This window comes from Phyllobates terribilis, unplaced genomic scaffold (assembly GCF_046119375.1).
Source record: "Phyllobates terribilis strain yellow unplaced genomic scaffold, ASM4611937v1 Scaffold_2__4_contigs__length_985480577, whole genome shotgun sequence".
Classification (NCBI taxonomy): Eukaryota; Metazoa; Chordata; class Amphibia; order Anura; family Dendrobatidae; genus Phyllobates; species Phyllobates terribilis.
This window is the reverse complement of record NW_027362762.1, coordinates 795,214,780-795,227,772: the sequence shown is the minus strand read 5'-3', so window position 1 is coordinate 795,227,772 and position 12,993 is coordinate 795,214,780. Positions and strand designations below refer to the sequence as shown.

General features: G+C 42.2%; 1 protein-coding gene across 1 annotated transcript in view; it reads right to left on the bottom strand.

Moving 5' to 3' along the window:
• Positions 1-420: 420 nt before the first annotated feature.
• The window catches only part of PPEF1 (protein phosphatase with EF-hand domain 1), a 61,850-nt gene continuing 49,277 nt past the window's right edge, over positions 421-12,993 (bottom strand). The window contains exons 16-17 of the mRNA XM_073670736.1: positions 3,838-3,922; positions 421-2,398 (exon numbers count right to left, since the gene is read on the bottom strand). Coding sequence (XP_073526837.1) covers positions 2,199-2,398; positions 3,838-3,922 — 285 coding nt within the window. The 3' untranslated portion in view covers positions 421-2,198. The remainder of the gene's footprint in view (positions 2,399-3,837; positions 3,923-12,993) is intronic.

The following is a 12,993-nucleotide window of genomic DNA, read 5'->3' as shown; positions in this document are numbered from 1 at the left end:
ACTCATTGACTATAATATGGTCTATTCGTTTTCTACCATAAAAAAATTTAGCGGAGATGGGAATTGAACAATTAAAAGGCTAAAATATGTTTGATTTATTTTTACATTTCTATATCTTATTTAATGTTTAAGTTTATTGTTAAATTCTGTTCAAATTGTCAAACTGAACAATTTGTAGCTTAAATTACGAAAAACTAGACATACATTTGTCAAACAGTCAGTTTTTATTTAAGATAAATAATAAAGATGGTTCAAATCGATTTGCAGGACCCGGTCTATCGGCCATGTCAGTAATTTGTGGTCACTGGATGGGCGGCCTGAGAACCGCCTCTTACCTGATGGCATCTGTGGCTCTTCTTTTAATTAGCCAGCCTGGCACGATGCCTCGTGTATGTCATGCCTCAACAACAAAGTTGAGCTAGGTCAGCTAATCTAAAGAAAAGCCAAGGATGACGTCAGGCCTCCCATCCACTGGCCACAGATCACCGATGCGGCCGATGGACCACGTCCTGCGAATTGATTCACACCAACTCTAATAAATAGCATTTCTACAGTATGATTTTTTTTTAAACTTCCTATTTAAAACGTTACATTATCCTCATCAAAGCTCCTGGCGAAACGCTTGTCGGATTCTGGTCACACGGGTCAGTATAAGCTCTGTCACTCCATACATGTTTTATTGCTGCACACCACATTTATGCTGCATTATTATATATATACTTTTGTGGAACTATACAACTAGCACTATGCACTTTACTGTGGTCTTTATTTAAATACTTGCAGTATATCTATGTTGGTCCTAATGAATTGATTTGTTGTATGTAAACTCTGTGATAGCTGGTATCCACCCCTGTGTCCTTTTGTTTGTGTTACCTTTCCCTATTTTATCTCTATTATGTGGCTTTTAGTATATTGACTAATAAATGTTATATTTTACAAACAATGTAGTTTGTGTGTCACACATGTAGGTTTGTAACGTTACATTATTGTTAAATATCTTTTTATTAAAATGTTCATCTATGTCTAAATAAAATAAATACATATTTTCTTCCACTGGTTCATAATTGAGAAAAGATCCCCATATACCGTACTCAAAAAGCCATTCTGTGCTTCATGCATATATCTCTCAAAGTTGGAAACCAGTTAGGAGAATATAAATGTTTCTCAATATTAATGTTTTCATATATTTTGTCATTATTTGAACTTTGTCAGTATTTCAACTAAAAAGGAACTGTACTTTCACCAATCTTTGCACAAATAAAAAGTACAAGTGATTATATGAAACTTTATAATGTATCTTATCAGAGAAATCAGCTTCCTTCCCCATTTATCAGACACTTCTTTCCCTCCTCCCTGCCTACTTAACACTTGTCATTAAATGTGAAATAGCATCTGAAGTCCGTCTTGCTCAGAGGAGATGATTGCTGGGGTCATGTGATGCTCCCCATTTTCCTCCATGAAGAGGGGCGGAAGGAGGGAACAGACAGAGGCAGATCGAAAGACATCGTGCAGAGCTCTATACCAAGTGTTTTACCTCACATCAGAGGTTGAGTCAGATCAAGACTGCTCAGCTCTGTTGTACAATGTCCTCCATGTTGCTGCAACTTATCTCTGTGAGCTAAAAAGTGAATGATAAGCAGGATCCCCCCACCACCTGTGCTGATCTGATACATATAGGAGATATCACTGCCGTTATTCTCCTGCCCCAGCTCAGAATGGATTGCAAGTTAGAGATATAGCATGCAGAGGGGAAAACTGGTGAAAATGCAGAATATAAGTCAAGTAATGGCCAGAAATAGTGATATTCCTCATGTACATACACAGGACACTTATTCTGAAAAGTTACTTGAAAGCACAGTTACCCTTTAAGTGACAGCCTTTAGTTTCTATATAATCTTTATTAACCTGGTATTAAATATTTGCTTTTTTTTTTTTTTTCAAAAATCCAACGTAGCAGTCCACTGTAGAATATTTCAGTGTCATTTATGAAGTCCTCCTATGTTCAATCATTGACTCTTGCTCCATGATTGTAAATAATTCTCTTCTCCTTCATCACCGCTGACAAGCATTGCCATCCTTTGCTATTGGCAGGGCACGCATCATGCTGAGAAAGACCATTGACTGTAATGTTTAGAGACAATCAACTGCCTGTAGGCGGTATTGACCGGGAAATTCTTCTCGTATTAGTATAACAGCTTTCATCTTTTGTTATTATCCTTCCTTTCAAATTTGTGAACTACTTGAAAAGCTTCCAAAAACTCATTAAAGTCAATGCTACCATCCTTGTTGGAATCTATGCTATGGGCCAAGTCATCTATAGTCGCATCATCTATGCTGATATGAAGGTGGGAGGTGAAAAGCTTCCATGTCTGACGAAATTCATCAATGGATATTAAACCTAAAAAAAGGTATTAAATTAGAGCCCTCATATTCGTCAGATCCTAAAAATATTGCATACAATAGGAAGTTTGATTTCAATTATACAATGAACAGATGTTAGACTTATTGTATTCTATCAGTGATGGTGTCGTACAGTTTGTGCCTGTCCATGCTGATTTATGAAACTTGTGCTAAGATAATAAAAGGTTCACCAAGAAGGGGTTGGCATCTCATATTCCATATGTATCTATAGGACTATCTTAGATTGGAAAGCAAACCATACCAATGTTGGACTGATTTCTATATTACATCCATTTGAAGGCTAAGTTCAGACCAGTTCATGAGCTGTCAGATGTTGATCTACAACTCAAGCTCTCTGTCGCTGTACTTGGCTATCTATGGCTATATACATCAATGGCTACATCAGGACTTCCGTCTGAAACCCTAAAAAATGGGATGCAGGCACATCTGCCGAAGGTGCCTTTGACTTTTATAAAACGGAGTCATTTCATGCTCTGTCTGACCTAAATTTCGGCAGTGTTTTTTTTTTGAAGTGGGTACAAAAGCGTGGTTGACTGCGCGGATGTGCCCGCCTCAAAAAGGTGGATACTGCCAAAAGTGAGGTCAGACAAAGCATGGAATGACTGTGTCTGCTTTATTAACCCCTTCCCAAAATTACCAATTTCCATTTTTGCATTTTCATTTTTTTCCTCCCCTTCTTTCAAAAGCCATAGCTTTTATATTTTCCTATCTTCACAGACCTGTGAGGGCTTGTTTTTTGCGGGATACGTTGTACTTTTGAACGACTCGATTCATTTTAACACATACTGTACAGGAAAACTGGAAAAAATTCCAAGCATGGTGAAATTGCAAAAAAAAATGGAGAATAAATTTTACGGCGTACATTTTGTGGTAAAAATGACTTGGCACCATGATTCTCCTCATCAGTACAATTGCGGTGATACCAAACTTGTCCAGTTTTATTTTAGTGTTAGAAAAAAAAAATCTGAAAATTGTAAAAGACCCGCTCCAGCCACGAATGTCAGAGGAAGATCATGGCTTTGTGTCACCCTACAACCCCACTCCATACACCCGCTGCCATCTTGCGCCATACATGTACAGCGGATATCGGAAAGAAGTTAAAATCAATGGCCCCGTTGGCGAATATGCCTAAATTCTGTTTTCAGGGCTTCAGACAAAAGCCCCGACAAAGCCCCTAGGAATAATATATTTATCACCTATAGTATGTTATGAATAGATGGTACATGTTCATAGGCCAACCTCTTTAAATAATGGAGATTTTATACTTATTATACTATTTATACTTTTAAAAGTAGTTGGATATGAATATACAGTATCATTATTTTATTTATCAGTCATATCTGTCGCTGTCAAGAAACATCGAAAAAGCCATGTCATATGACACATTTAAGTTATCACTTAAATTAACAAAAATACCTGAGTGATCCTTGTCAATTATGTTGAAGACGATCTCAAGGTCTGCTTTGTATCTGTATAATGTCTCAACCAAACTAGGCTGAACCTAATAAGAGTAAAGTATATATTCAATATTGCATTAAAATATAAAGGATAAAAGAGGCAGAACAAAGATTACACATTTGAAAATTTTAAACACTCATGGAAATAAAATTGTCCGGCGTTAAACAAGGCTTTACAATAAGACTGTGGATACTACTAGTCATGGAAGGCCCCACGGCCCCACTATCAGTATTTGGTCAGTATTCAGTCAGTATTTTTTCTCAGGAGTCGGAGCCAAAACCAGAAGTGGGTGATAAATGCAGAATTGGCGACTTGTTTCTATTATACCTTTTCTCTGATTGTTCCTCACCTGATTTTGGCTCCCACTCCTGAGAAAAAATACTGACCAAATACTGACCAAATACTGATAGTGGAGTCGTGGTCAAAGGGTTATTTCCTTTTATCAATTTACATTGGATCCTTCTAAAATTCATTGGAGTTTTTATACAGAATAGTTTCTCTTGATTCAGACCCAATAAGAAACCACAATCATTTAAATTCATTCTCTCTCTTGATATTCTACACTGTGTTCCAAATTATTATGCAAATAATATTTTCTCAGATTTTCCCAACTTACCTATATGAATTGCAGTCATTGTAATTTTCCAGTCAAATAACTATTAGCGTACAATTGAAAGGTTTTTGTACAAACTGCCTATGATAACAGTATATTTTTAACAAAATAAAACACTCAAACTGCACTCAAAATGCATGTTCCAAATTATTATGCACAGCAGAGTTTTCAACCTTTTCATTTTAATAAAGAACAAAAAAATGGTCATTTTTGAAATTATAAGCATTAGCAGGTTATTACAAACTGAAATCAAACCGTTTTCAACTCAAAACTTTATTCTAGGTGATGTTACATTTGCACATAGGACCCCTTGTTTGAAAGGAGCTTCTGAACTCTCTCGTCCATTGAATTTATCAGGTTTTGGATGGTTTCTGCTTCAATTGTTTTGCATGAGGACAGAATACCCTCCCAGAGCTGTTGCTTAGATGTTAACTGCCTCCCGCCATCATAGACACTCCTTTTGATGATGCTCCAGAGGTTCTCAATGGGGTTGAGGTCAGGGGAGCATGGGTGTCACACCATAAGTTTGTCCCCTTTTATGCCCATATCAGCCAGAGATGCAGATGTGTTATGTGCAGCATGAGACGGTGCATTATCATGCATGAAAATGATCTTGCTGCAGAATACACGGTTCTTCTTCTTGAACCATGGAAGGAAGTGCTGTTTGAGAAACTCAACATACATTATGGAGTTCATCTTTACCCCTTCAGGGATCCTAAAGGGGCCGACAATCTCTCTCCCCATGATTCCAGCCCAAAACATTACTCCACTTCCTCCTTGTTAGCGCCGTAGCCGTGTTTGCATGGGGTGTCCATCAACCAGCCATCCTCCACTCCATCCATCTGGACCATCGAGATCATCATAGGCAGTTTGTACAAAAACCTTTCAATTGTACTCTAATAGTTATTTGACTGGAAAATTACAATGACTGCAATTCATATAGGTAATTTGGGAAAATCTGAGAAAATATTATTTGCATAATAATTTGGAACACAGTGTAATTCATTAATTCTATGACATAAAACAATATAATAGGGAACCTGTCTCCAGAAAAAAACGCTCTTAGCCTGCAGACATGGGGCCAATCTGCAGGTTAATAGCATTATTATGCTACCCGCCCCCTGCATGTAGCCAAACGCTGCGGGGAGAAAATTAACTTTATTCTCCCCAGCAGCGTTCCTGTCACGGCGCCGGTTCAGTCACCGCTCTGAGTATATAGAGAGGCGGCTGTAACAGTGCCCCTGGCCCTGACTGACAGTTGGCCTTAATGCCGGGGCACGGTTGCCACCACTGCTCTGGTATGCTCAGAGCAGTGACTGAACCCACACCAGTGTCACCCCCATGACTAAAGCCGCGCCCCCGGCCCTGACTGACACTGGCTCTCTGTATTCTCAGAGTGGTGACTGAACCCGCGCCAGTGTCGCCCCCATGACTGAAGCCGCGCCCCCGGCCCTGACTGACACTGGCTCTCTGTATTCTCAGAGTGGTGACTGAACCCGCGCCATTGTCGCCCCCATGACTGAAGCCGCGCCCCCGGCCCTGACTGACACTGGCTCTCTGTATTCTCAGAGTGGTGACTGAACCCGCGCCAGTGTCGCCCCCATGACTGAAGCCGCGCCCCCGGCCCTGACTGACACTGGCTCTCTGTATCCTCAGAGTGGTGACTGAACCCGCGCCAGTGTCGCCCCCATGACTGAAGCCACGCCCCTGGCCCTGACTGACACTGGCTCTCTGTATTCTCAGAGTAGTGACTGAACCCGTGCCAGTGTCGCCCCCATGACTGAAGCCGCGCCCCCGGCCCTGACTGACATTGGCTCTCTGTAGTCTCAGATTGGTGACTGAACCCGGACAAGAGTCGCCCCCATGAATGAAGCTGCGCCCCGACCCTGGCTGACACTGGCTCTCTGTATTCTCAGATTGGTGACAGAACCCGTGCCAGTGTCGCCCCCATGACTGAAGCCGCGCCCCCGGCCCTGACTGAGACTGGCTCTCTGTATTCTCAGATTGGTGACTGAACCCGCGCCAGTGTCGTCCACATGACTGAAGCCGCGCCCCCGGCCCTGACTGACACTGGCTCTCTGTATTCTCAGATTGATGACTGAACCCGCGCCAGTGTCGCCCCCATGACTGAAGTCGAGCCCCCGGCCCTGACTGACACTGGCTCTCTGTATTCTCAGATTGATGACTGAACCCGCGCCAGTGTCGCCCCCATGACTGAAGCCGCGCCCCCGGCCCTGACTGACACTGGCTCTCTTTATTCTCAGAGTGGTGACTGAACCAGTGCCAGCGCTGCCCCCATGACTGAAGCCGTGCCCCCGGCCCTGACTGACACTGGCTCTCTGTATTCTCAGAGTGGTGACTGAACCAGTGCCAGCGCTGCCCCCATTACTGAAGCCGCGCCCTGGTCCTAACTGACACTGGCTCTCTGTATTCTCAGAGCGGTGACTGAACCCGTGCCAGTGTCGCCCCCATGACTGAAGCTGCGCCCCCGGCCCTGACTGACACTGGCTCTCTGTATTCTCAGAGTGGTGACTGAACCCGCGCCAGTGTCGCCCCCATGACTGAAGCTGCGCCCCAGGCCCTGACTGACACTGGCTCTCTGTATTCTCAGAGTGGTGACCGAACCCGTGCCAGTGTCGCCTCCATGACTGAAGTCGAGCCCCCGGCCCTGACTGACACTGGCTCTCTGTATTCTCAGAGTGGTGACTGAACCCGCCCCAGTGTCGCCCCCATGACTGAAGCTGCGCCCCCGGCCCTGACTGACACTGGCTCTCTGTATTCTCAGAGTGGTGACTGAACCCGCGCCAGTGTCGCCCCCATGACTGAAGCTGCGCCCCCGGCCCTGACTGACAATGGCTCTCTGTATTCTCAGAGTGGTGACTGAACCCGCGCCAGTGTCGCCCCCATGACTGAAACAGGAACACTGCTGGGGAGAATAAAGTTTATTTTCTCCTCACAGCATTCTCCTACATGCAGGCATCAGGCAGCATAATAATGCTATTAACTTGTAGATTAACCCAATATCTGCAGGTTAATAGCGTTTTTTTTTGGTGATAGGTTCCCTTTAAAGGAAACTTGCCATTTTTAAAAAAAATATCGCTGTTCTCCTGAATCTGCCCATTTTTTGTTTCTTCAGAAATGGAGAAGTACAGGAACAAAAGAAAAATAATGCAAGAGTCAGGGGATCAGCGGCATTAACATTACATGTAAAAAAGATCTCTGTATATGGCAAGTGATTATATCAAATTTTATGGATCATGTACAGTTAGGTCCAGTAATTTTTGGACAGTGACCGAATCTTCATGATTTGGGCTCTGCAGGCCACTATTTTTTATTTAAAATGAAACAACTGAGATACAATTGAAGTGCAGACTTTCAGGTTTAATTGGAGGCGTTGAACAAACATATCCTGTGAAACATTTAGGAATTGCAACCATTTTTCTACCTCATTTCATGGGGCTCAAAAGTAAGTGGACAAATTAGCAGTAACTTTTCATTTTCATTTTTAATACCTTGTAGAGGAGACTTTGAGGGCAATGACTGCCTGAAGTCTGGAAGCCATGGACGTCACCAAACGCTGGGTTTCTTTGTGATGCTTTGCCGCCTTTACTACAGCTGACTTCAGCAGTTTCTTGTTGGTGAGTCTTTCTGCCTTAAGTTTTGTCTCAAGCATATGAGATGCTGCCCAATGGGGTTGAGATCTGGTGATTGACTCGGCCATTGCAGAATATTCCACTTTTGTGCCTTAAAAAACTCCTGGGTTGCTTTTGCAGTACATTTGGGGTCATTGTACATTTGTACTGTGAAGCGCCGTCCAATCAGCCTTGCTGCATTTGGTTGAATCTGAGCAGTAAGTATCGCCCTGTACACTTCAGAATTCATCCGGCTGCTTCTGTCCTGTGTCACATCATCAATAAACACTAGTGACCCAGTGCCATGGGAAGCCATACATGCCCATGCCATCACACTGCCTCCACCATGTTTTATAGAGGATGTGGTGTGCTTTGGATCATGAGCCGTTCCAAGCATCCTCCATACTTTCTTCTTTCCATCATTCTTGTATAGATTGATCTCAGTCTCATCTGTCCAAAGAATGCTTCCTACTATATTTGCTCTCAAGGAGTCTTGTCTTTAAGGAAGACTTAGATACTGAAACACCTACTTCCAGAAGAGTGTTTTTCACTTGGGTGAATACAACATTCACCCAAGTGAAAAACACTCTTCTGGAAGTAGGTGTTTTTCACAACGAAGGGGTTTTTCTTCACTGTGGGAAGAATTCTGCGATCATCCACCACGGTTTTCCATGGACATCCAGACCTTTCTGAGTTTCCAAGCTCACTAGTGTGCTCTTCTTTTTGCAGAATGTACCAAACTGTTGATTTTGTCACTCCTAACAATTTTGCTTTCTCTGCTGGATTTCTTCTTTTATTTTCAGCTTAATGATGGTCTGTTTCTCTTCCATTGAGAGCTTCTTTGACTGTGGGTTCACAGCAACAGCTTTCAAATGCAAATGCCCATACAGCCCATTAAAGAGCTTTTGAGATAATTGTCCAATAACTTTTGGTCCTTTGAAAAAGAGGCAGCTACATATTAAAGAGCTGTAGTTCCTAAACCACTACTCCAATTTGGATGTGTATCCCCTCAGATTAAAGATGAGAGTCTGCACTTTAACCCCTTAGCGACCTTGGGTTTTTACGTTGAATTTTCGTTTTTTGCTCTCCTTCTTCCCAGGGCCATAATTTTATTTTTCCGTTAATATGGCCGTGTGAGGGCTTATTTTTTGAGGTAAGAAGTAGATTAGAAAAACTCCAGCACCTTCTCCATATCCATCACAAGAGATGTAAAGTTAAAACGTCCATTTTATTAGTTCCATTAAAAAGCGCCATATGTAAGGCAGACCTTACGCATTTTGAACCAAACAGAGGTTCTTAATCATAGGTTACATTGCTATAGTTAAAAGACATATATATACATATGGACTGAAAACAAAAGAGAAAATAGGGTGGAGACAACAAAGACAAAATAGCACAGGCCAGAGACTTGTTATGGAAATCTCAAGTTAATGTAGCATAAAAGTGCATATAAAATATAACTTTTATTAATAATATATAAAAACTTGTATGTTGCTAGATGCCCATATGGTGTATAAACACACCGTGAATAGAAAGGTGCTACAACCAAAAACCTGAAAAAATATATCAGATAAAAAGTATCTATAATGAGGGCTAAACATGTTGTTATCGCTGGTCCCGCTGGTCACACACAGCGATGTGTGCTGACCAGCGGGAGGGCAAAGACCAAAAAATGGTCCAGGACATTTCGCAGCGATCAGCGACCTCACAGCAGGGGCCTGATCGCTGCAAAGTGTCACACATAGCGACATCGCTGGTGAGGCCACTGTTGCGTCACCAAAACCGTGACTCAGCAGCGATCTCGCTAGCGATCTCGCTATGTGAGACGGGGGCTTAAGAGAAGCTTGCCTCTATCTCCTCCACATATTTGTCTTTGCACCTTATCTATACCAATAACCTTGAGGCTATGTGCCCACGATGCAGAAATGCTCTGGATTTTTTCCTGAGCGTTTCTGCATCTCCTTGGCAGAGAAAACGCATGCGGATTGTACATGCGTTTTTCCTGCCAGGGACATGCGGAAATGAAGTGTTCTTCACATGCGATTTTAGCATCACTTGGAAAGTGCTTGACAACTTGGTCACACTATATAAATCCATGCAAGCGGCATGGATTTATAAAGTGTGACCGTAAAAGAATGGTAAAATATAAATATTATACTTACCGTCTCATGATGGCCCCCGGAGTCTTTATTCGATGCATCTCGGCTTGCCGGCAGCTCACGGTACACTGAAGGACCTGCTGACGTCAGCGGTCGAGTAACCCGTTACATGACTAAATTACATCATGGCAGGTCCTTGAGTCCACCGTGATCTGCCGGCAAGTCAAGACAAGCACACCGGGGGCCATCAGAAGGTAAATATAATATTTATTTTTTATTTTATTCTTTTTTTTACAGGTTCTATGGTACCCGGGTCCGGAGGAGAGTCTCCTCTTCTCCAAACCTGGGTACCATCCGCACATTGAAACGCATGGAATGCGCTTGTACAAATGCAGTGATGCGGAATCCATTCTTTCCAATGCAAGTCAATGGCGGTGAAAACGCAGCACTTCCGCAAAATAATTGGTAGTGCTGCGTTTTTTTCCGCAATGATAATCCACAGCGGAAATCTCCGCAGCATGTGCACAGCACATGCGGATTATCATTGGGGAACATGGCAGACCTTCTACCAAGCGTTTTTTAAGCGTTTCTGCAGCGAAATTGCCGCTGCAGAAAAGCTTAAAAAAAGCATCGTGGGCACACAGCCTATGGCTATGTGCCCACGTAGCAGATTTGATGCAGAACGTTTTTGCCTCTCTCTGGCAGAAAAAAAAGCATGCAGGTTTACATGCATTTTTTTCTGCCAGAGAAGCGTTTTCGCATGCGTTTTTTCAAGCACTTTTCCAAGCGATTTTGAGCATCACTTGGAAAAGTGCTTGACAAGTTGATCACACAATATAAATCCATGCAAACGGCATGGATTTATACTGTGTGACCAACTTAGATGCTTTAAATGCTGCATCTATAGTAAAAAAAAAAAAAAAAAAAAAAAAAAGAATTAAAAAGTTAAAAATAAAAAAACCTGTATACTCACCTCTCCAGTCTCCTCCCGCCCGCGTCCTCTCTCCTCAGCGTCCCGCGGTGTACTAGCAGGACCTGCGGTGACGTCATTTAGTCAGCTGATGGTCACGCGACCATCACCTGACCGCTGAAGGCAGTGGTCGCGTGACCATCAGCTGACTAAATGACGTCACCGCAGGTCCTGCAAGTACACTGCGGGACGCTGAGGAGAGAGGAGGCCGCCGGGAGCAGACCGTAGAGGTGAGTATACAGTTTTTTTTTTATTTTTAACTTTTTTGTTTCTTTTTTTCACCTCGTGGTAACCGGGATGAAGAGGAGTTGTAGTCTCCTCTTCATCCTGGGTACCACACGCACCGCGATTACGCTGCAGCGTAATCGCGGTAGAAATGGTCATGCTGCGTTTTTCAAAGCAATGCGAATTCGGCTCGCTAATTAGTGCAATCCGAATTCACATTGCTTTGCATGGCAGACGGTTTTACAAGCGTTTACGCTGCAAAAACGCTACAAAAACGCATAGTGGGCACACAGCCTAAGTGAGGAAAGATCACCACAGTAAAAATCAACAAAATGTTTGCTGAGCCCTGACATGGAGGACTCACTGCCTTAGGATTCGGAGTCGCTCCAGCAACATGCTCTGCGATGCGTCTTTTGAGCATGCGGCTAGTGCAACCCACAAAAAAAAATTTTGCAAGATGTGCACAGTGCTTGATAAATGACATATGTCCTAGAGCAATTAATAAAATGCTTGATATTATATATTTTGCCTGCACTGTCAGTAAATGTCTGGGTCTTAAACATAAATTTGCAAATATTACACTTGGTGCCTCCACATTTATAGGATCCACTAATATGAAGCCATGTGTCTGACCTTGGGCTTTTGGTGGACAAAAAACTTGGAGATAATACATTTCCTATATTGGGGGATTTTTTAGCAACAAAATTAATGCCTTCCTTAACCCCTTCGCAACCCTGGGATTTTCCGTCTTTGCATTTTCCTTTTTTGCTCCCCTTGTTCCCAGAGCCATAGCATTTTTATTTTTTGGTCAATATGGCCGTGTGAGGGCTTATTTTTTGTGGGACGAGTTGTACTTTTGAACAACATTACTGGTTTTACCATATCATGTACGTAAAAACGGGAAAAAGATTCCAAGTGCGGTGAAATTGCAAAAAAAGTGCAATACCACAGATTTTTGTTATTTTTTTTACGACGTTCACTGAATGCTAAAACTGACCTCCCATTATTATTCTCCAGGTCATTAAGAGTTTGTAGACACCAAACATGTATAGGTTCTTTTTTATTTAAGTGGTGAAAAAAAATTCCAAAGTTTGCAGTAAAAATAAAAAAATGGCGCCATTTTCCAAGACCCGTAGCGTCTCCATTTTTTGGGATCTGGGGCCGGGTGAGGGCTTATTTTTTGCGCGCCGAGCTGAAGTTTTTATTGATACCATTTTGGGGTAGATATGATGTTTTAATCGCCCGTTATTGCATTTTATTGCAATGTCTCGGCGACCAAAAAAAGTAATTCTGGTGTTTAGAATTTTTTTCTCGTTACGCCGTTTACTGATTGGATTAATTCTTTTTTTATATTGATAGATCGGGTGATACCAAATTTATGTATGTGTTTTTTTTTATTATTATTTTATTTTGAATGGGGAGAAAGGGGGGTGATTTAAACTTTTACATTTTTTAAATTTTTGTAATATTTTTAAAAACATTTTTTTTACACATTTTGCATGCTTCAATAGTCTTCATAGGAGACTAGAAGCAGCACTTGTCTGATTGCCTCTGCTACATAATAGAGGTGATGAG